This window comes from Lissotriton helveticus, chromosome 2_1 (genome assembly GCF_964261635.1).
Source record: "Lissotriton helveticus chromosome 2_1, aLisHel1.1, whole genome shotgun sequence".
In the NCBI taxonomy this organism is placed as follows: domain Eukaryota; kingdom Metazoa; phylum Chordata; class Amphibia; order Caudata; family Salamandridae; genus Lissotriton; species Lissotriton helveticus.
In genome coordinates, this window is record NC_136059.1 from 993,350,271 (window position 1) to 993,374,673 (window position 24,403).

The following is a 24,403-nucleotide window of genomic DNA, read 5'->3' on the forward strand; positions in this document are numbered from 1 at the left end:
ACTTAACATTGGCGAGAGCGAGTGAGGAAAAAAACTCTACTCTGCTACACCGAGGGGAGTTTTTCAGGACCCCACGCTCTACGCGGAGTGGGAAAAACTCTGCAAAGTCTGCGAGTGGAGTGGAGTTTCATTCCCAGGCCTAACAAAGGGTATGCCCAGATGTGGACCCCATACTCCCTGTGTCACTGGGACCAAGCTACACGCAACTGATGAGCCCCAGGGTGAAAGTGGTCTTGAATTGCTTGTGATCCAATTTGCCTGATTCTAGTGCTTATAAAAATACTTAATATAGCACAATCTGCACATGGATATAATGCTGCTTCTTTGCCTCAAAGGAAGCAGTAACCTGAAGATCATAACAATGTAAGACAATACATGGGCAGAAAAAAGGGATTCTGCAAATGCTGGAACTGATGGATTCTGATGTTCATCCTCACATTTGGCTCACAGTATTCATTCCAATGTGGAGGGGGGTCCATTTGGATGCCTCTGGTTAGTACTGGCACAATATGGAGTAAGAGGACAACTTCCCACCCAGTGGAAGTGTATATCCTGCATTGAAGTGTCTTGAGAGTGGAACTGGAAACACTGGTGTGAGGAGGATGGTGACAGGGCTCCTTTAACAAATTCATGTTTCTTACTTTACTAGATATTTTTTGGTAGTATTATCCTGAAATCCTGTTGTTTTTTTTTTAAATAGGAGACACCAAAGAATAATCATACTGGAAGAGAAATATGAACAATTTGTATATGTTTCTATCAAGGTTAGCAATTAAAAATATAATCTTGGCTTTGTGATCAGTATATATTGTGATGCAGCGTCAGAAGCATAACTGGTATTGGGTTTAAAAATGAAATGTATATACAAAAGAAGTCAAAATTCAAAGGAAACAGTTACTTTAAACCTTAGCAGCCTTAACATGTGCAATTTAATGTATCACAGTCTCTATTTGAGCTACATTTAACTCTATTGGTTTGAGTGTGCGAGAACTATACGCCTTGCGGACTGTGAGGGCTAGGGCACACGGTAGCTCATAGGCCACCTTGCAAAACAAGCTGAGCCATCCAACAGATTTATGATAATAGCAGATGGATTCCTTGAAATAAGGTTTGGGAGAGAATCCACCATGATATTTTTGGAACAAACAAAAAATGCAATTACTCTTTTAGTATAAACAATAGAGCTACTCAAAAATCAAGTATTAATTCCCAAACCTAAGGCATGCCTTTAGCAGTTTCAGAAAGCTAAGTTGCACCTCATCTGACCATCCTCTGAGATTGCAAGTCCTAATTGGCAACCTCCATCCATTCAAATCAATGAGCTTTTCCTAAAACAAAGGTAGTTATGACTCGCAATCCCAATGTACATCTTGCTTTGTTAACTTTTTGTGACGTACAGCATGAGCTGGTCAGACCCACAACACACTCACGGGTGCCTGACATAAAAGTACAATTTAACAAAATACAATTTAACTCTCTCAAGAATGGAGGATATTTTTCAGAAAAACCCCAATATCAGGATTGTACATGTAGGGCACTGTCTGGAAGAGTAGAACTTCAGCTTAGCAAACACGAAAATCCACAATGCTAGATAAAAATATGAACCCAGCCTTTGCTCTTTAAAACTGCTTAAAATAGAAGCACTCTGGAATGTTCCCATTTCTTAATTTTGCCTGCTGTCATCTAGAAAAATGCAGTCAATACTTTCAGCAATCGCACCACACTTCTGCACACACTACTGCCCGACTTAGGAAACGAAAATATTCCTGATCATTTGGTCATGATAATTCATGCCTGGCCTCTTTCCCTCTGGATATAGGACACATGACAGAACCTGTAAAATAATTATATTTACCTGTACATGGTGTATCAAAATGCTATAGTGAAGAACAAGTATACACATTTTTCAAGCATGGAAACAAAGGTAGCTCAGTGATATATGCAGTCACTGGACAGAAACAAGGCCCCGTATCTATAACAAGAAGGTATTTGTCTCAAGACAGCTGTTCCTCAGATGGGCACAGATGAAAACTATGTTGTCCTGAAAATCTTAGACATTTGACGGTGCTTGCATGTACAATAGAGGTGGGTGAGCCACCAAACGTTCCTGCCAGACGCCGGGCTCTGCCTCAGCTAGAGGTCCTTGTGTAACCTCGAACCCAAAATGAGCCGAGCTTTCATATGGCTTACACTTGCCACCCACGCTCTACCCTTATGGACAAAGAGTTAAAATCAGAGCATTAACATTTAAGGTAAAAAGGAGAGACCAATAGATGCCATCTGGGGACTGATTTGTACAAAGTGAAACCAGAAAACCAGGGGTTAATCCTGACTTCCTGCTTAACCAAATTGTGTGGCCTTCATTATCAAACATGAAAGCATCTTTAAATACACGAGCTCTTTCAACTGTACAAAAAAGTATTGTGTTTGAGTAATTATATTATAATGTTGCTCTACTTGTAAGAAAGTGGGCTACATACTTACATGACAACTAACTTGCCTCTTAGGTCACTGAAATCATTGCCTCTGGTGCGCAGGTGGGGGCAGGAGTGGTTCCAAGTTTATGTTTAAAAAAAACCACTTTTAATAATTATCTCTCAATGTAGTGATAGATTGTAGTGTATTAACTTATTTTAATGTTAAAGAGATTATATCCTATGGTATTTGATGTTTGTTGCAAAATTTACATCACAAACATTTTCAGGACTCAACTCGTGCTTTGGCATATAGAGCCAAGCTAAACCCTTGGCTCAGTTCTTCCTGTAAATTTGTTGGCTCACTCAACCTTAGTATACCACAATATTAAACGAGGTCTGTTCAAATAAAATATTTGCCTAGGATCACACAATTTGGTCAAGTAGCATGTGGCCTGACATTTCAGCAGCACACCCGCCTCTGCTTGTTTAGCTCTGGTTGAAGGGACTTATAAGTAAATGAAATATGCCAATTTAGTATAAGACAAGTGTGCCATATTTAAATGGAGAGCACAAGCACTTTAGCATTGGTTAGCAGTGGTAAAGTGTACAGAGTCCTAAGGCTAACATAAATGAATTCAGCAAAAAGTAGAAGGAGGAAAGTAAACAGCTTTGGGATGACCCTGCAGAAAGGGCCAGTTCCTACAGACAGGAGTCCAAACTTATGGATTGTCAGTGTACATTACAGTCAGATGGTCACCCTAATTCCTCACATGGCTCGGTAGAGGGTGCAACTCCAGGTGACAGTAAGAGGGTAAGACTGCAGGTTTGGCACTTTATATGGGCCTGACTTGGACTCTTAGATATTTCCCCTGTCCAGAAACATTTTGTAGTTGGAATTTTTGCTTTTACATAGGATTTGCATAGTCTATCCGTTCCTCAAATTGTTTGTGCTTCCTTCATTTAGTTTCGGATGTTGTGTGAGATGCTCAAGGTCTAAGCTAACCAATGGGTTACATGAGATAATGATCCAGATTTAATAGGCTGGAGGTCTGAGTTAAGAAAGGCAGTGCAGGCAAACCCTGAGATCAGAAAAAGATCACTAAAGTGGGACTGACACCTTACAACCGTTTAAGAATCAAAACTCTAGGTTCCAGAGCGGTTGGCACTCCATGGTAAATGCATTTAGTAGCTGATCAGGTAATGATCTGACTATATGACAGCTGACACCTTCACAATGTATAGGTTCATTAACAGTAAATTCAAGACCATCAAAAAAGGTGGGAGCCAAAGGGCTAGATTTTTTCTCTAAACCAAGGTTAGATCCCCTAGAAGTGAGATGAATGGTTGCATGAACTCATCATCAAAATACCCAAACATTTGAAGCCGGGCTAAATTTCTCCATCTGCACAGAAGGCAGGTTCCTATACATGTGGAAGTTAGATTTGCATTGAAGGCCCTCAGCTCTAAGTCCCTAACCTCCATGGAGAGGGGCAGGCATTTAATGGGCAGACTGGGCTTGTGTAGTACCCCTGCCCGTCTTCTCACTGGTATGTCCTGGTTCATCAAGTGATATCCTGGTGGCTTTATATGGGAAGTAGGTGCTCCACATTCTATGGTTAGCTGGGACACACATAACAAGAAGATATCTGGCTTAGGCTTCGATATTAGAGCTTGGATCTGGACTTGATGCCTGAATGCGGAACAAGTGTCAATTAAAAGGTAGTGTTGATCTATTTTACAGTAGGAATAACTAGTGCATTTTGCGCACTTTATAGCCAAGAGCACCCGATGGGTGATAATAAATTCCTACTTTAGATTTTTTTTAACAAGCTGGTAAATGGCATAGTGTCCATGAAGGTCCAGTTTGTCGGGTGCCTACTGCCTTTTTAGGATGGGAGCCAAGGAAAGCGGACACAAGTTTACGCAGCCACCCAAAGCAAGCATGTTATCCTTAATTGCTGCTCTTTGCTGTGTAGCTGATACTGCATGCCCACAAATCTAAAATGGAACCCTGAAACGGAATAGATGTCCCCGATGGTGCACTCCTTAGCCCACAACACATGTTAGAGTATTTCACCTTCCACTTTCACATCCTGGTTCAGGCTCCTATCATGGAAGCAGAAGGGTCGGCTGCAGGGATGTGTGTAGGGTCGATGGCAACTCAGCGTGCGGCAACTAGATGGGAGCTGATGACCCCTCTGTGAGCAGAGTATTCTACTCCAAGCCTGAGGGCCAAACCAAAAATGGAAGGTGAGGCAGGACAAGCACCACTTGTAGAAGGCGGCCCCTGACCCTGCACAGTAAAACTGCACACCTTAGCATGCAGTTTGGCTCAGAGTACCTCCCCTCCAAATTCCAAGTTCAAAGGTGTTTCTTGGAAGTGTCAATTCTATGTATAGGTGTGCTGACACATACTTACCTAATATAAACAACATTAATAATATCAATACACATTAGAGGAAAGACTTGGTTTGAATCTGACTGGCAGAGCCTTGAAGCAGTCCCAGCATCTCATGAGATTACATCTTTTGGCTACGAATTACTCAACAGCCACAAGAATTGACACAGTTTGCTGTTCTGCTCGTACGGCCTGGCACAAAACGTTTTAGGCAAAAAGTTTAATTCAAGGAATTTGTGCTTATGGATTTTTTCCACCTACTACTGGAGAAACTCTACCAGCTGTGGCCAACAGAATATGAGGTGAAAACCCACAAAGTCATATCTTTGTGGATAATATAAATATTACAAATGATTCATCTCACATAGCTGCGACAAAATGTTAGTGCTTAATAAAGTTAAAATACCTGTTCAAATATGGATTCCATTGCCCTAACACCCCCGAATCTTAAAGGGATGTTGGGAACGTGTGTTCTCTGCACGAAAATAAGAAAACTTGATTTTATGACAAAATGCACAATGTCGGATCTCAGTAGCACGTGCCAAGGTCCATTTATATTGATATATCCTTCCAGTGAATTATTGGCTAACTGTGGATGGATACAGGGGTGGACAGGCCTTTTATTCCATTGGTCATTTCCAAGGTGGGCTGGAGCCCTTGCATGTCGGGCCGCCACTGGTGCCTCAATCACTTTATAGCTTCCCCAGGTTATTTGTAGCAGGCACAGACCCTGCTGGGATACAAACTAGAGACAGGTAAGGCGCAGGCAGAAATGAGCAGCGAACTTTTAACACAAAGGAGCTATTCATTAAAAAGTCGGAAAAATACAGATGGAAAGGTCAGATTGCAGTTTGGAAATGCGTAAAAACGTATATTTGTACCAAACTTCCAAAGCAAACCACGCCTTGGAAGGTCAAATTCAAAGTCCTTACGTAGGATTGATCATTGTAAAGATAGATTTCTGCTCTAGTGATCGTAATCTCCACGCTTCTATATGGGTTGACGCAGGGCCGGCGCTAGGCATGTGCAGCATGGGCAACTGCCCAGGGCCTCGCACTCAGCCCACCAGCATGGGGCCACGCACTGGTGATGTGTCCTGTTGTTTCCCTGGCGATCTATTTCAAAGGAAGGTGTCGCCTTGCAATTAAGGTCCTTCGGAGGGGCCCCCCTCCCCGGGCCTCTTAGGGATGGTGTCTGTCTGGAGGCATAGGGGAGGGAGAAGCTCCCTTCAATTGCAAGGAGACCCATTCAAAGACACTGTGGGAGGCCCATTATCCAGCATTTTTTGCGCTCCCACAGTTTTAACTTTTAGCCCACAAGCAATTCTCACACCTATCAACTGAAGGTGTGAGAAATGCTTGTGGGCTGAAAGTTAAAACTGTGGTGGGGGGGGGGGTGCCAAAATGCTGGACAATGGGCCTCCCACAGTGTCTGTGAATGGTCTCCTTGCAAGGGGCCACTTATCTACATTAGAGGGGCCTCGCACATTCCATTTTAGCCCAGGGCCTCGCAAATCCTAGAACCGGCCCTGGGTTGACACCTCAATCGTCGACGTCAGTTCCTTTGTGGCTTCCAAGCATGCATTAACAAAAAAACAAAAAAATAGCGGATTTACCATTTTTTTTACTAGAGCCCATCTTGAGGGGTTCCTCCGCGAAATCCTGCTTCTATGGCGCTTCGACGTGCTTTCGACTGTGCGCCCAACTCATTTTCAGACGAGCCTTAAAAGAATTAACGATGTTGGCAAAGGAGTGCTGTGCTGTTAGTTCCCATTAAAATCACACTGTCTTCTGGGGAGCTGCAAACAGGATACCTGGCGGCACAAAACAGGTTTTCTAAGTGCGTTCTTTTCAGGTCAGAACAGCCCAGTTTCCGTTTGCCTGGCTGCTTTTATTTTATCCCGGAGATGCTTCAGCCATCCAAAACCGAATGAGTCGCGTCGCCTCTCGGGGCGAAACTTTACCTGTTATATTGTGTTACTTTGCTGTGCTTTGTCTGTTTCCTATTGCCTCCCGTTGCTGGGAGTTAATCCGCTTTCATTTGCAGCTATTTCTACAGAAGCCTCCTTCCTTCAAGTGTTTTGCTCTTCATAGCTCTGTTGGTGAATCACAGGAGGACAGTTATAGGAATATTATGTGGGGCCTTTCTAAACAGTATTGTCTTAAAGATTTTTGGGGCCCCAGGTAAGACATCATTTGGGCCCCCCTGTTCTAATTTTACTGCCCATTCCCTGCTAATTAAAGCCTGTTTGTTGAAAACAAGCTATCAGAATTGGGGTTCTTACAAAACAGATGAAATATGTCTTTCTAGGGCCCACAAACATTCTTAAGATGCCCCTGGGCATAGAGAAAAGGACTCAGAAGTAGAAGTGGGCAGACAGGAGAGAGGCTGAGATATGGAAATAGACTGAAGTGAGCTAGATATCAATGGTTCTTCGCCTATGGTCCGAGGGCCCCTTGGGGCCCATGATGCCTACCCAGTGGGTCCCTGACTGCTCAGAAAATAAAATATTATTAACAGAGAAATAAAGAATAAATATCCAAGGAAGCAAAATGTAGAATTACATTTTTGTAAAAGTTCTGCTAATGTGAAGGAATCTCAAATTAGAAGCTAAAAATTAAGTAAGTATCCTCAGATTGATGCATGAGAGCAGTGCAAGTGCATCAAAATAACATAGTATAGATGTTTAGTGGCTGCAAATGAATTTAGAAAAGCCCCGACCTTCCGATTAAAATTAACATCTTGATTGTTTTACACTTGCTCATGAATTAAATATTTAATTATTTGTGTATTTGTTTGATGAATTTTTGTTTCCGTATATTTTGTGTATTGTTGTGTCATTCAAATCATCTAAAATGCTAAGGCGAGGGTCCTCAGCATCCAGTAACTATCAAGTGGGTGTTCCCGAATTCCAAAAATGAATCAGTGGGGGTCCCCCTGGATGATGGGGCCCAGGGCAATTGCTTACTTTGCCCATGACTTAAAACGTCTCTGCTTCTACAGATGCTTGCATTCACTCCTGGGAGAGGGCATTTGGGAATTCAGTGGTTGTAGAAATCTGTTTACTGAAACTAACATTTTATATATAAAAGCTCTGGCATATTATAATACATAAGGATCTGAAGGGTGTCCATTTGTGTTATTCTACTGCATTGCACTGCATTTCAATACCATTAATATAGCATCTCACACCCTTCACAAGGCACCCAAGTTCTTTTTGTGGACGATTTTGGACCATGTGTGTGAGCTCACTGGGATGAATATTGAAAGTCGTTCTCCCCCCAGTCGGATAAAAAATGCCATTGCCTGCAGCTCCCTGCCCTATGATATAGTGCAATTAGCCATTAAAAAGTGAGAAATATGACTTTTTGATGTATTGCCTGGTGCGCAGTTCAACCCAATCTTTGGAGAGTAAGATCTGAAAAACTCGACTAAATATTTTAATTTGTTGAACCAACAAGACTGAAAATCATTATTTTCTCGATCACCTTTTTTCTCTTTCTCTTTTTTTCTTTTGCCTATCTTCGTCATCTGCACTGTCTCTCCCCCTTACCTTTGCAACTTTACTTTATCCCTCTCTCTGTTCCTTTTTACCCTGCATCACGCTTTTTAGGTCAAGCCTCTCACTGGTTACCAGGGTCGTATTGGGACAGAAAAAATGTCTGGGCATCAAATAAATATGGCCCCCATTAGTAAATTAGATAGCTTAAATGTGGGCCATGTTTGCAAACTGGGTCGATTTTAAACCTGTAAACACACACTATATAGATATTTTGCAAGGTAGGGCAGAATGCATGGATTTGAGCTTGCTGCAGGCAATGTTTGTTTTAATATTACGGAAATTAAGAGTAAAAACTGGCCTAGCAGACCATAATACATGCCCACAAACACCTCAAAATCCAGCCCACACACTGGCTTGCCAGAGCAGTCCAACAGACACTGGCAGACTGCCGAAATGCCAGTCCGACCCTGCTTGTTGCAAAAGACCAAAGGTCAGCTTAACAGAATCTGACAGTGGGCAGAAAGCCCATCCATTGCTTACCATTGGTTGGCATTATTGTCATCCTCATTGCTTGCTTCATTTTCAATGACTTGCCTTGTCCATCTTATGTGTGTCCTTCCCCTGGACTATTGCCTCTTCACTTGTGTCCTTCCACTGCTCACTTTTCACATCTCATGCTCAAGTGTTTTCCAGATGTCTCCGTTGGAAGGTTCTCTCCCCCTCCTGATTTGTCATTCTCTCTCATTTGTGTGTTTCTCCCTGCCCCAATGCTCTCTTTTGTGTGCTGGTTTCTCTACCCCACCTCACACTCCATGTTGCTCTCTCCTAGCCGTGTGCTTCTGTGGCATTCTCTCCTTCTTGTATCTCTCCCCCTGGCCATCCATATGCTGCCTTTTCCCTTCCGTTCCAACCCACTTCCTCCACTACCCCCACCTACAATGACATGTGGTCCTTTCTTTTAATTAGTAATTACGCGCTAAAAAAACTTGGGCCTCATTTACAATATTTTGACGCACAGCTTCCTGCTGCACTGCCGTGTGTCAAAATAAAAGGACAGGAATGCACAGTATCTTAAAGATACCGTGCATTCCAGTCCTTCCCTGTGCCAGCATACAAACAGCAGTTCGGGCTGGACTGTTCCCATGAGGCACAGGGTCAAGACTGTTTTGCATATGGCCAGGTCTATACTGGGGTGGCATGTTGAGCAAAAGAATGATGGATTTAACCCAGATTTCTTGACTGGGGGTGAATGTTTTGATTTGTTCTGCCTTCTGTCCATCAATTGTGTGTCTTTTGCTTTCTTGCCCTAAGTGCGCCAGGTATGCCCAGAGGTGGGTCCTGACTGTACCACTGAAATCAAGCTATCCTGGCTAAAGAGGGGTGAAACCCCGAAACCGGTCCTAGGATGCTTGTTTCTGTTCCAGCTAGGACCTGGCTTGGCAGTTCTGACTGGACTGTTCCCGTGAGGCACAGGGTCAAGACTGATTTGCATATGGCCAGGTCTAAACTGGGGTGGCGTGGTGAGCAAAAGAATGATGGATTTAACCCAGATCTCTTGACTGGGGGTGATTGTTTTGATTTGTTCTGCATTCCGTCCATCAATTGTGTGTCTTTTGCTTTCTCGCCCAAAGTGTGTCAGGTATGTCCAGAACTGGGTCCTGGGCTCACTGTGCCACTGGAATCAAGCTATCCTGGCTGAAGAGGGGTGAAACCCCGAAACCAGTCCTAGCATGCTTGTTTCCGGTCCAGGAAAGACCTGGCAGGTCAGTTCGGGTTGGACTGCTCCCATGAGGCACAGGTTCAAGACTGATTTGCATATGGCCAGGTCTAAACTGGGGTGGCATGTTGAGCAAAAGAATGATGCATTTAACCCAGATCTCTTGACTGGGGGTGAATGTTCTGATTTGTTCTGCATTCCGTCCATCAATTGTCTGTCTTTTGCTTTCTTACCCTAGTGAGCCAGGTATGCCCAGACGTGGGTCCTGGGCTCACTGTGCCACTGGAATCAAGCTATTCTGGCTGAAGAGGGGTGAAACCCTGAAACGGGTCCTAGGATGCTTGTTTCCGGCCCAGGGAGGACCTGCCTTGGCAGTTCGGGCTGGACTGTTCCCATGAGGCACAGGGTCAAGACTGATTTGCATATGGCCAGGTCTAAACTGGGATGGCATGTTGAGCAAAATAATGATGGATTTAACCTAGATCACTTGACTGAGGGGAATGTTTTGATTTGTTCTGCATTCCGTCCATCAGTTGTGTGTCTTTAGCACACAAGCAGCAGCAATGCGCCTGCACAGACACCCTTGGGTCATTTTTCAAGCATGCCTGCACTATGGGGACAATTGTTTTTGTGCAGGAAGGCACACCTTTCTGTATAAAAACAATCATTAAAGGCATGTTCCTCTTACTACGCATACTGCAAAATGCAGCACGCATAGAAAGAAGAAAATATGAGGATAATTAAAAGTATTCCTCCTCGTTGAGCCTCCTTATGCCTCCCCAGGGGAGGCGTAGTATTCTGACACATTCCAAGTTGTAAATCTGGTAATGCATCACATTCCATGGATGTTGCATGGGAACACCCACAGCAACACAGATGGAATCTCCATTTCACGCAGAAATGAAAAGTAAAGCAGGGTGACTTTGCATGGTCCTGTAAATATGGAGAACCCCTTTGTGCTTTTTGCGCTGCCAGTGCACCAATAAAAGTGACGCACCAGTGGCGCAATGGGCTTGTAATCAAGACCCCTTATTTTTTTGATGTAGAGTCAGCCATCTTTGTTCGTAAATTAAAAATAAAGCAAATGGTGCTCGTGTCATTCAGCAAGCACAGGCATGTATTCTGATGTATGTGAGTGTTAGTGGAATGAGGCGGCCTCAATAGCGCCTTTTTTAAGAAATGTTTTATCTTTTTATTTGACAATGCAGGACAGCATCGCTATGCTGTCCAGGCCCCCAACAGCAATTGACTTAGGGCAATATGTATCAAGGAACCATTTTGCGATTCTGTAATAGCGATTTTTAAGAAATCGCTATTTCAGAATCGCAAAATGGTATGTATCAAGAAAAAAGCAATTTTTTTGCGATTTCTTGATATTCCTTAATTGCGAATTCGCAAATTACGAATTCGCAATTAAGGAATACTTTCCCATTCATTTCTATGGGCCTCCTGTCCCATAGGAAGGAATGGGAATTTATTCACAATTTGCGATTCGCAATTTGCTAATCGCAAATTGAGAATAATTTCAAGGGTGCAGGGGTGTCCAAAGGACACCCTGTTGCACCCCTGAAATAAGTATGGGTGCACATGTGGTGCACATACATGCCCTAAGGGCATGTATGTGCGTCACATGGCACTTTGAAAAATGCTGAAATGTGCATTTTTCAAGGAAATCGCAACTTACCACCATTTGCGGTTCCTTGAGGGCATTTTGTAATTTTTTTTTGCTTGATACATTGCATTAAAGGAATTGCAAAATTTGCGATTCCTTAAATGCAATCGCAAAATAAGGAATGGCAAATTTTGCGATTCCTTATTTTGCACCCAAATTCTTTAATACATACCATTTTGCGAAAATGAGCTCGCAAACGCCGAAATTCTTTGATTTTCGGCGTTTGCGAACCCATTTGGCCTTGATACATATGGCCCTTAGTTCCTTTATGACCACAGTGCTGCAGATTGATAAGATTTAACAAACCTTTCCCTATTGAGTGAAAAAGTTTCCTAAGATACTTGTAAGAGACTGGTTCATACATACATTTTATGTCAGGAGACATTTTCCATTAAATCTAGTCCATTGTTGATATCTCACAAGACTTTTTTTTTTACATGAGTTGTGTAAAAGCTGAATCTTAAATCCTTGGGTACATACACAGATTCCATGCAGAACAAGATCCTTTCAGAGTTCAGCCTTGAACTACTGGGATTGTTCCCATAGCTCAACTTCCATTGAGAAAGCCAATTTTAATCCTCGAGTAGATTATGACCAGTTCCTTTACTATCAACCTTGTGTAAGAATGTAAAAAAGGTAGATGTCCACCAGTTGCAGGGGAATCTTGAAAATCATGACGGTGTCCACCTGCTGGACCCTGTGCAACCAAGGTCTTGAAACAGATATGGAAAAGAGACTGCCTTCAAAGACTGATGTGATAAGGAGTCTTGATAGAAAGATGTAAGTCTGCCTAATGGTCTTAATGAAATTCAAAGCTGCCTTCTATATGAAAGATCATATCATACTTTTACTTAGTTATCAACAATAGTCATTGCTTCCTGCCATTTGATAGTTATTGTTGAGTTAAACTATTCCCTTTGTCTCCCATCCAATTGAACATCTATGGGGCTCTCCTCTTCCTTCAAGATTTAGGGCCACATGTATGTATATGTATATGCAGAATGGGCCATTTGTGACAGGATAAAAGTATTTACCTATGTACCAAAGCCTATTTATGGTTTGGTAACCTATTACTGAATTGTAATTAGGGTTTGCGATTTGGTGTTAGGAAGGCACGTGTTGAGGGCATCCCTTCCTAATACCGAATTGCAGCTGTATGCAAAAATAGTTTTGTGACCAAAATATGGTTGCAAAACATTTGCATTTTACCACCAACTTCAAGGGTTAACCCTTCACACATGGGAAGAGGTCTCCAAGTGTTCTCTTGCCTTTTGTGAATGGTAGTACAACATTTTTTTGTCTGAGAGAGAGTGTTCCCACGGACCACTGCCTGCTCTTAAAAAATCAAAAGAAAACTTTTTTTAAACGCACCCATTTTCCTTCAAGGAAAACGGGCTGCATAAAAAAAAAATTATTGCTTTATTCAAAAGCAACAACGGACATGGTGGTCTGCTGACCCCAGCAGGCCAACATCCCTGTGATTTTCGTAATTCCTAATGGATCACAAATAGCGATCTACCTCATTAATATTCATGAGGTAGGTCAATTTGTGACCCCCTAGTAATCGCTAAATGAAACTCATGGAGTTTCATGCATTAGGAATAGAGATTACCTTATTGCGATTCACAGAAATTCACAATTAGGTAATCGCTATTCCTAATATTGATACATGTGGACCTTAATCTTTTATGATGTTTCATAGTGGGTAAAAATGGATGATGGACAGCTACTTGCTTTTCAGCTCTGAAGAAATACAGATGATAAGCAGGGTGGACTGGTTTATATAAAACCTTCATTCATTCCTTCCATGCTTCCTTGCTGCCTTCTTTTCTTCCTTCCTTCATTTTTTTAAGTCGCTGTGTGTTTTTGAAATCGTAAACATGTTTAATCATAACAATGTGTGTACTTAAGCCATTCGCTGGAGAACGTTTGAGGCATAATTGAAGAACTAAAATAGGATTCATAACAGTTATGCTTTGCGCGTCGTTCAAGGGGAAATAAAAAAACTGACAGGAAATGTTGATATCTCCTGGCTCCTTTTGCTTTCCTGACATTTTCAGAAGAAATTATTGATACAATAAAACAAATGTCGCCATGACTTTTATTTGTATTTACATGCCAACTAAACTCTTGGCACTTTCTGATAATTTGACACAGCATCTATTAAGTATTCGTGCGTAAAACACTGCTTCTGAAATGACAGATAAAAACTTATAAGCATCCGAGGCAACACCCTCAGTGAGAATGAATAAATGATTGCAGTGGATAGGTCGCCAGTGTCTGCGCCAGACTTTAAAGGGTGGATATGAATGGAGTAGTTTATGTTTCTGACAGCAGATGTAGGTGGGAATGCTTTACAAAGCCTAGCTGAGGGGAATGACTGACATATTCCTTCAGTACAAGGAGGGAGGCCTGCGTTGAGAAGCTATCACTGAAAATGAAATCTGCCTGTTGTCTGAGGGAATTAAGAGAGAATGCGAGAGAGAGAGTTGGAGTGAAAAGATACCTACTGAAAGGCAGATGCTTTGCATACTGTGGTCTATCCATGATGGGACAGGACTGGAGGTTGATCACAGAGCCGGAGGGGGTTGGGGACATTAGGTTCAACCAGGACCACTAGAGCACGAGTGCTTGGGTTGACCTGATCCCTTCACTATTTTGAAAAGCAGAATGACCCACACCTGCAGGCGAGTAGGTCCAGAAGCGTCCAAGAGGATAAAGCGCAAGACTTGCATTCCACCACGAGGACCTCCAGCTGTGTTGGCGGTTTGAGTACTGCCTACATATTCTACAATGAAGAGATTCAGTAGTTAACTGATTTGCTTGAAATATATTTGTTCCAATCGATAGTCAGTGAAGGATTGTGCCCACTAAAGGCATGCAAAGATTTAAAATATGCCTGTGGCCCTAATATTATCTTCTGTTAACAGAGATTTGCATATCACTATACTGCCAGAAACCTTTGTGAAAATAGGAGCTACATAGAGATAGGTTTGTATCGAGATTCCAAATATAGGTTGTGTTAGGACAAAAAAGTGTTCACCATACTTCATCCAAGAATGGAAGCAACATTATGTTTTATTTTGTGTTAAGGAGATTTATTCAAAGTTGGCATATCACAAAGATGCCTAAAATCTTATAGAAAACAAAAAGTGTGCTGAGTTAACTCCTCAACGTAACTATCAGGTAGATTCATGAAAGAAAAATCGGCTCGCAAAGGGCCAGATTCTGCAAATCTGGCCCTTTGCGAGCGCAATTTTTGCATTTGGGATTCATCATCCCAAATGCAAAAATCGCTAATTGCGAAATCGCATATTTGCGAAGAATTACATTTAAGGAAGCTCTATTTGAGATTCCTTAAATGCAATTCATTAACCATTTTTTATTTGCGAATTCGCTATTTCTGGCCGCTATTTACCGCGAAGTGTAACTTCGTGGTAAATAGCGATAACTTAGAAAAATGCACTTTAGTGCATTTTTCTAAGTGGTATGTGACACACACACATGTCCTTTGGACATGTGTGTGCGCAACATCAGGCTACATATACATTTCAGGGGTGCAACAGGGTGTCCATTGGACACCCCTGCACCCTTGAAATCGCAAAATCAAAATGCGAATCGCTAATAGCGATTCGCACATTGATATGTCTTCCCATTCATTCCTATGGGCCTTCAGGCCCATAGGAATGAATGCGGAGTTATTCCTTATTTGCGATTAGCAATTAGCTAATCGCAAATAAGGAAGCTGTAGGAATCGCAATAAATATTGCAGTTCCTACATGAATCCCGTTTTGCGAGTCTGTAATAGACTCGCAAAACATGCTGATAATGAATCTGGCTGTATAAGATGAAAAGTTCCATTTCCCCATATTAAATAACAAGTGTGAACTCAATATTAGATGTTCATAGACCGCATATATCTTGGTTACATTTCTGGCCTTTAAAAGACGATATGCAAATTAGTACAACGACACAGTAACATTTCTTGTGTAATTGGATTAATGGAAACTAAAGTAGAATAATAGGCCGTGAACTCATATTCCCAAAAAGATGAATTTCCTGTTGTTGACATCAGAGCTGTTTAAGTCGTGACAGCTCAAAGAAATGATTTATGGATAGAACATTAATGCCTGGGATTTCAGTGCTCTGAAAAAAACTGGCGTAGGTCTGATCTATTACTGCCCAATTGTTATGACTTGTTGATATAGTATGTGGAAACTACCACCAAATAACAGAACTAGATATTGACTACAGCGAACTTTCAACTTAAAGCCCCAAATGACTGATGGTGAGCAGTCTGCAGACGTCCAAGGAAGCAGATTCATCAGTCAACAGGAAAGGCCCATAAATCCGCTCAAAGTGATGAGTCACGAGGACGTCTTCAGAGTCCACATTGTACGAGGAAATACACTTTTCCTCTGATTGTGCAATCACTAGGAAGATTTGTAATTTATAGTTTGTTGCATGTGAGGGACATCACTACAACATTTTGCCTATTGAGGAGTGCACTAGTGAAAATTAATCCTGCAGGCATATTAAGAGAGGTAGAAAATATCTGGAGAGAAGGTAGGAAGATCAGACCAATGAGGCGAAAGGAGACAGGGCCGGATTGACCGTTGGGGGCATCGGGCATTGCCCCGGGAGGATAGGGGGCAATTTTGTTGCTATTGGGGCCGTTTTTTGTTACTGGGGGCTGGTATTGTAGCGGTGCTACTTTATCGGCCCCCAGTAACAAAAGCAGGAGGGGGGCTGGCCCGTCAACATTGCCAGGGCTGCTTTCGGTTCCGATGCCGGCCCGGAAAGGAGAATAAAAACAAATATTCGGAGCATGACAGGCTCCAATAAATCCAGTCATGGTGGTGCTGATGCACTGTAGATGTGCACATTTGGGAGAGAGGGGCCTCAGTGTATACAATTGTGTAGTATGACAGTTCTGCACAATAGGTCCACAATTCTCTCCTTACTGGGAATTAAGCACCCAATTGTAGCGCTTGACTCCCTCAGGGAAGTGAAGCAGAGCAGTCCAAGACCTACTCAGAGGAGGTGGTGTGGGCTAGTAACATCCACTCTCTGGCACACAACAACAACACTCAATAAACTATTTTCCAGTCAGTGCTTTTTCTTTGAAAAAAGAAATAAATGTATTACACATGCTACTAAACAATACACAATAATTTACAAATATGTACAGATGGCAATACCTTTGATGACATGCTCAAATCATATTTGACCACCAGTGGGTCGTGCAACCCATAATCACAATTCCCTCCACACCTATATCAGATGAAACATAGCAAGATAAGCGGGTGTCATTTTGAGAAAAAGGAGTCCTACTCGCTTTATCAAGGGGTCCGTCCGCACATCAGTACGTAAAGCAAGAGTATTGGCATTGTCAAGGAGTCACCACATTGATATGTATAAAGCAAACCTATTGGCTTTGTCAAGGGCTCACAATAATATTAAAGACAACAATTGCATGTTAGGTTTCACCATTAAAAATCAATAGACCTAAGAATCATAGTGAAATGCATTCATTATTAATATAAGTGTTGTAATGTTCATTAACGATCATCAATACAAATATTTTAGGTAAAGCATTTTGAAAATAATCACAAAGATGTGTCCGAACTTTTTATTAATCACTGCAGGCCACATAATGCAGCTACGGAACCAACCACTAAGGGCCCCTGCACTCCCGAGCTCAAGAGCAAAAGCTCCAGCTTCAGTACTTGAACAAAAGATAAACAGTCTCCTTAGATCATGCATCTTAGGACCTGGGGGACATAGGGTTAATTTCCTTTAACGATAATGGAGTGGGGTCTTCACCTCCTGCAACCACCACAATACATTGAAGAAACATTGGTGGTGCACCAGCCCATTATGGGGCACCAAAGAAGCCAAATAGCCAAAATCTGCGCTAAACAGAGCCCCCGCAGAGCAATATGGGTGTTGGTGACCATGCGTTGCCTGTGTTTCTCTTTGGGTGTTTTTCAGAGCACCCATAGCCATGCATATGATTGGGCAAGCAAAAGTATCCCACTCCTCCACTGCCCAGCTGGCTACCCGCCCAGACTACACTATCTCAAGCCTGTGCGGGAACTGGCATATTAATTTCCGCTTCAGCGTCCTAATGGGTTTACCATGAGTGAGACTCAGGTAATGAAACGCAACCACAGTAATGTCAAAAACAGGGTGTTCAAAAGCAAACAATTCAAACAGAGTAAATGGGCAGAACCATTTGCAACACTGAGGAAATGGTGGCAGTGGAATTCGGTGCATGAGGGAGATCTCTAATTCCATGGGCAAGACTCAATTTCAGAGCAGCACAGCGAAATGAGCACATTAAAAGAGAATGCAAAACAGCAGAGGCAACGACTATGCAATGTTTCTGTCCAAATTGTTTCAGAAAAAGCAGCATTTTCTTTTGACTCTACAAACTCAGAAAATAGAAAAGAATAAAATTGCATCATTTCTGTCTCATAACACTATCTTTTTAAAATGCTGCATGGTATTCACCTAAAATGTTTGCCTTCTGTCCTCCTGCTCTTCTGAATTTGTTTTTGTTGGCATTAGGATTCTGTGCACTTTCCCACTGCTAACCAGGGTTAAAGTGTTTGTGCTGTCTCCTTCAATCATGATAAAACTGATCTACATCTGACTGGCACATTTAACTTACCTTTAAGCCCCTATTAAATGGTATGACATGTACCCTGGGCCTGCAAATTAAATGCTACCGTTGTGCCTGCAGAACCCTTGAATCGCGCACTAAAGTATCATTTTTAAACATGTCTCGAGCCTGCCACTGCAGCCTGCAGTACAGATTTAAACTGCCATTTCAAACTGGCAAAACAAAACCTTTTCCAGGCCTAAACCTTCCTTTTAAATACATATACGTCGCTGATAAGGTAGGCCCTAAGGGCAGAGTGCATTGTATTTACAAAGTAGGACGTGTATTTAAGGATTACATGCCCTGGCAGGGGAAAACTCTGAAAGTCGTCATTACACTAATAGCATTTAATTTACACACCCTAGGTACAGGCAATACCATTTACAAGGGAATTACAAGCACATTGAATGTGCCAATTAGATGTTTGCCACTTTTACCATGTTTTAAGGAGAGAGCACAAGCACTTTAGCACTGGTTAGCAGTGGTAAAGTGCACAGAGTCCTAATGGCAACAAAAACGAATTCAGCAAAATATGAGTGAAGGCAAAACGTTTGGGGGAAGGCCACACTAAAGATTTCAGGCCTAACACAACATATCAGGATAAGTCACTAAGCCAAACTGTAAGCAATTTGAGACCTTGTTAATACAAGTACAAATTCTTCAATATTTCAGAACAATGCCTGAGATTGGAAACAATCCAAGAAGCTAAATATTATAAACACAAGAGCAATGTTTGCAACCAAATCATTTCCGGTGGTGAATGGAAAGTGCTGAAGATAATGTCGGAGGTGTGAGACAAAGGGGCACACTTCGTAATATTCGTCAGCGTCTTAAACCACCTCAAAGATAATAGCGAGTTTGTAGACTGATGTCAAATTAGCATTGAATAAATAAAGCTGGAATATACGTACTTGTGTTGATTTTCTGAAGGGAAATATGCTTTTCCAGTTGCCTCCGAAGTTTAACTTCCGCCCCGTATTTTCCTGTCGTTCCATTGTCAGCCAGGATAAAATGGGAATGCATGCTGTTGAGAACGGTCAGTTTGCTCAGAGGGTTAGACATGGTCTGGTACGGCCGTACTACCTGCAAGGGAATGGGATGGAAAAGACAGAGAATAAACCAAAGGAAAGTTTCACTGTGAAGCTCATTAAAAGTATTAAGAGCTGCCAGGCCATATGAGCGAACAAGGCAGTTGCCAAATAGAGTGAAACTTCAAATTTAAGTAAAAAACAATTGGCTGTGATTGTAAGCCTTGCTACCTAATAATAGCTCATCTAGAGCCATAGTATACAGTAGCTGATTGTTAAATCTGCTCTCTAGATAACTCCGGTCCAGAAGTACGATATTGTTCAACGTCGTAGAGTTTTCATCTACATGGCAGGATAATTGGCTTGAAAAAGCTGTTTACTCTAAAATGCAGTACAGCAATAGGCACTGCCGGCTCCAACAGTGCTAAGGATGCCTGGCTTCACCCTGGGGGTGCCCAGGAGTGGACACTTCACAGGTAAAGCCAGGAGGGGTTCCACAGCGGTATGAGTATCAGCTCCAGGAAGCCGAATAGGCGACACCGCAAGGTGACTGTCTGGTGACAGTGCGCTCTATAAGTACCATGACATTTACATTTTACATTTACTGCCTTGAATGACAATGTTTACGTTTTGTATGCTTTTCTTGAATACATTGTTGGTAAAACAGTGGGCAAAGGTCAGGTCAGCAGAGGTATGCAATTCTGTGGCTGCTGCACTTACTATAACATTTAGAATGATTTTTAAACATATTTACTCAACTACCTCACTGAAAATTCTTTTTGACCATATTAGTGGTTAGTATGTGTTAGATTTAAGGCCTAAACTCTGGCCTAGCCTAAACCCGGTGGGTGGTCAACCGATCAATGCATACGACCCACGGCCATTCATGGAGTGTGGTTGGCCACAGGCCTTGCCGCAGAGCACAATGCCCCTGTTGATGGCCAACCCAAACCACACATGGCCTTTGGCCACACACAGTGTGTGTTTGGCTGCAGGGCCTGTGGCTAAGTCCTGCACCCAACCCACCACTGATTGCCAACCCCATGCCGCACACGCCTTTGGCCATATCTGCATATGGCCAAAGGCGTGCGGGCATGGGGTAGGAAATCAGCCAATGTGCTGCCATGTGCGGCCATGTGTGGTGTGGGGTTTGCTACAGGGCTTCTGCGCGTAACACCCTAAAGGTGGCTAACTCCATTTATACAATCCCCCCACAGAGACTCAGCCCACTATTTTGTTTTCAGTTTTTCCTTAGAGCTTTAGCCTGTATGCAGCAAGAAGTTAACTGCTTTGCTTGGCAGGCGACCTAGTCCTGTGTTCAATCACCTTGGGCACCCAACTCTCTGCAATGCATGGCCTTTGGTCTTCAACTAGAGGCTCTGCCCAATCCCCTGTGGGCGCCCATCCCCTTCCGCATGACCCCCTTCCCATAAAATGTACTTCTGCCCCAGGGGAGTAGGTCCCCAGGGCCACGGGATTAATCGAGAAGGGGACTCTTTGACCCCTTCCCCTTAAAACATACATACAAAGTGCATCAACGCCTCGTCAGGGGTAGTATGCGCTATATAAATGCAATTATAATACAATACAATACATTAGCCCCAGGGAGTGGGGACCCCAGGCCTTTCAGAAGCCCGGGGAGGGGGGGCACACACCCCCCCACTTCAAAATCACTGAAGTCCAAGGAGATAGGGTCTGGGTGATGTGGTCTCTGGAGCCTATCAGAAGCTCAGGGAGGGTGCTGCAAGCCTGCCCAATTGTAATACCTGTGTTTACCCCCAGGAGCCCAAGCCCAACCTAGGGGGAGTTTATTTAAAATGGGTGGAAGACCACCCTTTAAAAATTATTGTACCATGGATCCTTAGTACCATTTTAAAGAAAAAAATAAGGTGGTGAGGGGGTCAGGACCTTGGAGTCATGTTATCCCTGTTTTGTAATCTTTTTACAGGAAAGGAGGACTGAGTCCCTGGGTCCTCAAATGGCTGCTAAAATCTTTGTTAATTTTCCGGCAGCCAATCAAATCTTTTGAAGAAACAAAAATGGAAGGTGTACTCGAATGAAGTCGCTATTCAAATTTCGTATGAAAAATTGCATGAAGAAAATGCATTTTGGGACCACTTTTTTAGCAAGACCCGCTTGAATGGTCACACCAAAACTTTCCAAGAAGCAGAGGTAGATGATGTTTTGTTTGGAAAGTTTAGTGATGATTCATAAAACGGCACCAAAGTTATCAGCAACCCAAAAAAACTATTTCCTATAGAAATGAGAAAGCATTGGGGCATATTGAAATTAGACACAGTAGTTGCAAATGTGATAGGAAATCATCCATGTGTAAACTTCAGAAGAGCTTGCAATTTGAAATATAAATTGGTGCACAGTCATTTCAGCCCACAGAAAAAGAATGGGATGAATCGTTCAGGTTTTTGAAGTGCAGCCAAGGCAAAGCTTGTAAAAGTGCTTTAAATATGAAGGAATTCACCACAGCAAATGGCCAGAAATCGAATATCAGGCAACACATCATATGTGAAAGCAAATTAGGAACACATTTCGAATTGGGTCCGCTATATAGACGATATATTTGTGGTATGAACTGACAACGAAGACATCTTACTTCAGTTTCATGGATGGCTAAATGCGAGGACGGCTGATATTAAATGTAGCCTGAATCATGCCCCTCAAAGGATGACATTTCTGGATGTTGAAGTTTATGTTTCTGAAGAAAGTCTGGTTACAACACTGGTGTGGGTCTCCCTTCAGTTGTTTGGCTGTTGCCTCCCATGTTTTTGCTATGTTTTTGCTGGTCTAGATGCTTTGGGCACTTTACCTCTGCTGTTCAGTGCCAAAGTGCAAGTGCTCCCTATTGTAAATCGTGGTAATGGATTAGTGACTTCATGATTGGCTTATTTGATTTACTTGTCAGACCCTAGTACAGTGCACCATGTGTACCCAGGGCCTGTAAATTAAATGCTGCTGGTGTGCTTGCAGCACTGATTGTGCCACCCACAGAAGCGGCTTGTAAAATGTGGCTTAGGCCTGCCATTGCAGAGCCTGTGTGCAGTCTGGGACTGCCATGTCGACTTGGGAAGTGAACCCACTTGCCAGTCCCTAAACCTTCTCTTTTCTACATGTTAGTCATCCCTAAGGTATCCCCATGGGCATGGTGCAGTGTACGTAAAAGGTAGAACATGACCTGATGTGTGTGGCATGTCCTGATAGTGAATTACAGCCAATTTCGTTTTTCACTATTGCAAGGCTACCTGTTCCCATAGGCCAGATTTGGCAGTTTGATTATAACATTTTATAATCCTAACTGACTCAGGGAACTAGGTAGAAATTCGAGTTTAGTATGCTTGAACTCGGAATGTTAAAATAGTAGGCCTGGGCAGTAAATTCCATTCCACTCGCAGAATTTGGGTAATTTTGCGTTCCGCGGAGAACGCAAAATTGCCCAGAATTCTGCGCAACTTCGCACATTTTTTGCTTGTTCAAAATGCATGTTTGCGAGATATTTCCCCCCGAGCATGCACACAGCAATTGCGTACAGGAAAAAAGCATCGCAAACAAGCAATTCCGAGTGTTCGCGGAATTTCTGCGTGTTCGCGAGAGATTTTTTTACCGTTCGCGGAGATTTGCGTAACGCCATACGCAAATTCCGCCCACCCCTATAAAATACATCTTTTAGTGAAGGTGGTTTTTACTTTCTGTGTTTGAAAATACCACTTTTAGAAAGTAGGTATTTTCTTGCCTAACCATCCAGCATGCCACTGCTAGGTCTGTGTTTTCCATGTCTGGTTTGTGAGTGACAGGGGCTGGAGAGGTCGTTGGCTCCCGCAGTCTGATGGGTCAGGGCTGGGCTGAGTAGGACCTGCATTGAATAGAGGGTGGGTGGGTGGAGATTTCCTTTCACTGCCCTGAGCCCTCATAGAATAGAGAGTAGGGGGAGGAGATTTCCTTTCAGCTACCTCGGCCAGGTCTGCTTTCAACAATGCTGTCTCCAACTCCTGCCAGGAAGCTGCACAGAACTGGGTTTGGCTGGGCACAGGCCCCATCTGCCTTCAGAGGACAAAGGATTTACTGGTATAAATATTGGGGCCCAGATCCCAGAACTTTAGATCACGTTTTGGAATCAAGACAAACCTTTGCCAAGGAGTAGAACCAAGGAAGCGGAAAGAGGAGACTGCCCTTGCTATTTCTGGGGTTGGCATGCAGGCGTTACTTTATTTGCCAAGGAAAAGGACTTTTGTGAACTTTTCATAATCTTGAAGAACAATCTCCAAGGGCTTGAAGTGTGCTTGCCTCCTGCCTGAAGTCTCAGGAATACAAGACTTCACCACCAGCTCACCTGAACTCCCTTGCTGGGAATGCTACCTGCAGAGAGGAGCCTACTGTTGTTTGGGCCCTCTGAGAAGACTCCGTGTCGCTGGGAGCTGGAAGTGCGATGCAACGAGGAGAAGCATGTCGCCGCCGCAGCAGTTGCTGGTGCTTCGCCGAAAAAGCGTGCTGCAGCTGTTTGCCATTGCATCACCGACGAAGCATGTCGCATCACCTGAGAAGCGTGTTGCCGCAGCAGAGATCGCCGTTGCATCACCGGAAAAGCGTGTCGCAGGGCCTGTCGCGGCACAGACGTTACTGAAGTCACCACACGGACATCGGGCATGCATGCTTCACATCCAACGTTGTCGCATCGCATCAAATACTCCATTTTGTCGCATTGCACCGGATCATCACATCGCATCGAGGCACCATCTTGTCGCATCGTCACCGGGCCGCGGCAAGAAATTACGCATCAACTCCCCACACAGTAAGGAAGCAAGCCTCAACTCCCCTGCGCAGCAGTAAGAAACCGACACATCCACTCCCCTGATTGTAAGAAACGGTGAATCAACTTCCCTGCAACCCTTTTGTTTGTTTTGCGCGACGCATCTAGGTAGTTTGGGAGTAAAGTGGCGCATTTACCATCTACATTGAACAAAGCTATTTTCTACCATTTTAAAATCTTATT

The 24,403-nt window shown here is 43.0% G+C and overlaps 1 protein-coding gene across 4 annotated transcripts in view; it reads right to left on the minus strand.

Annotated features, from left to right (window-relative positions):
- Window positions 1-24,403, minus strand: part of TRPM3 (transient receptor potential cation channel subfamily M member 3) — a 940,843-nt gene that overhangs the window by 803,814 nt on the left and 112,626 nt on the right. For all 4 annotated transcript variants that reach the window (XM_078675756.1, XM_078675753.1, XM_078675754.1 and 1 more), the window contains exon 4: window positions 19,285-19,456. In XM_078675756.1, coding sequence (XP_078531882.1) covers window positions 19,285-19,456 — 172 coding nt within the window. The remainder of the gene's footprint in view (window positions 1-19,284; window positions 19,457-24,403) is intronic.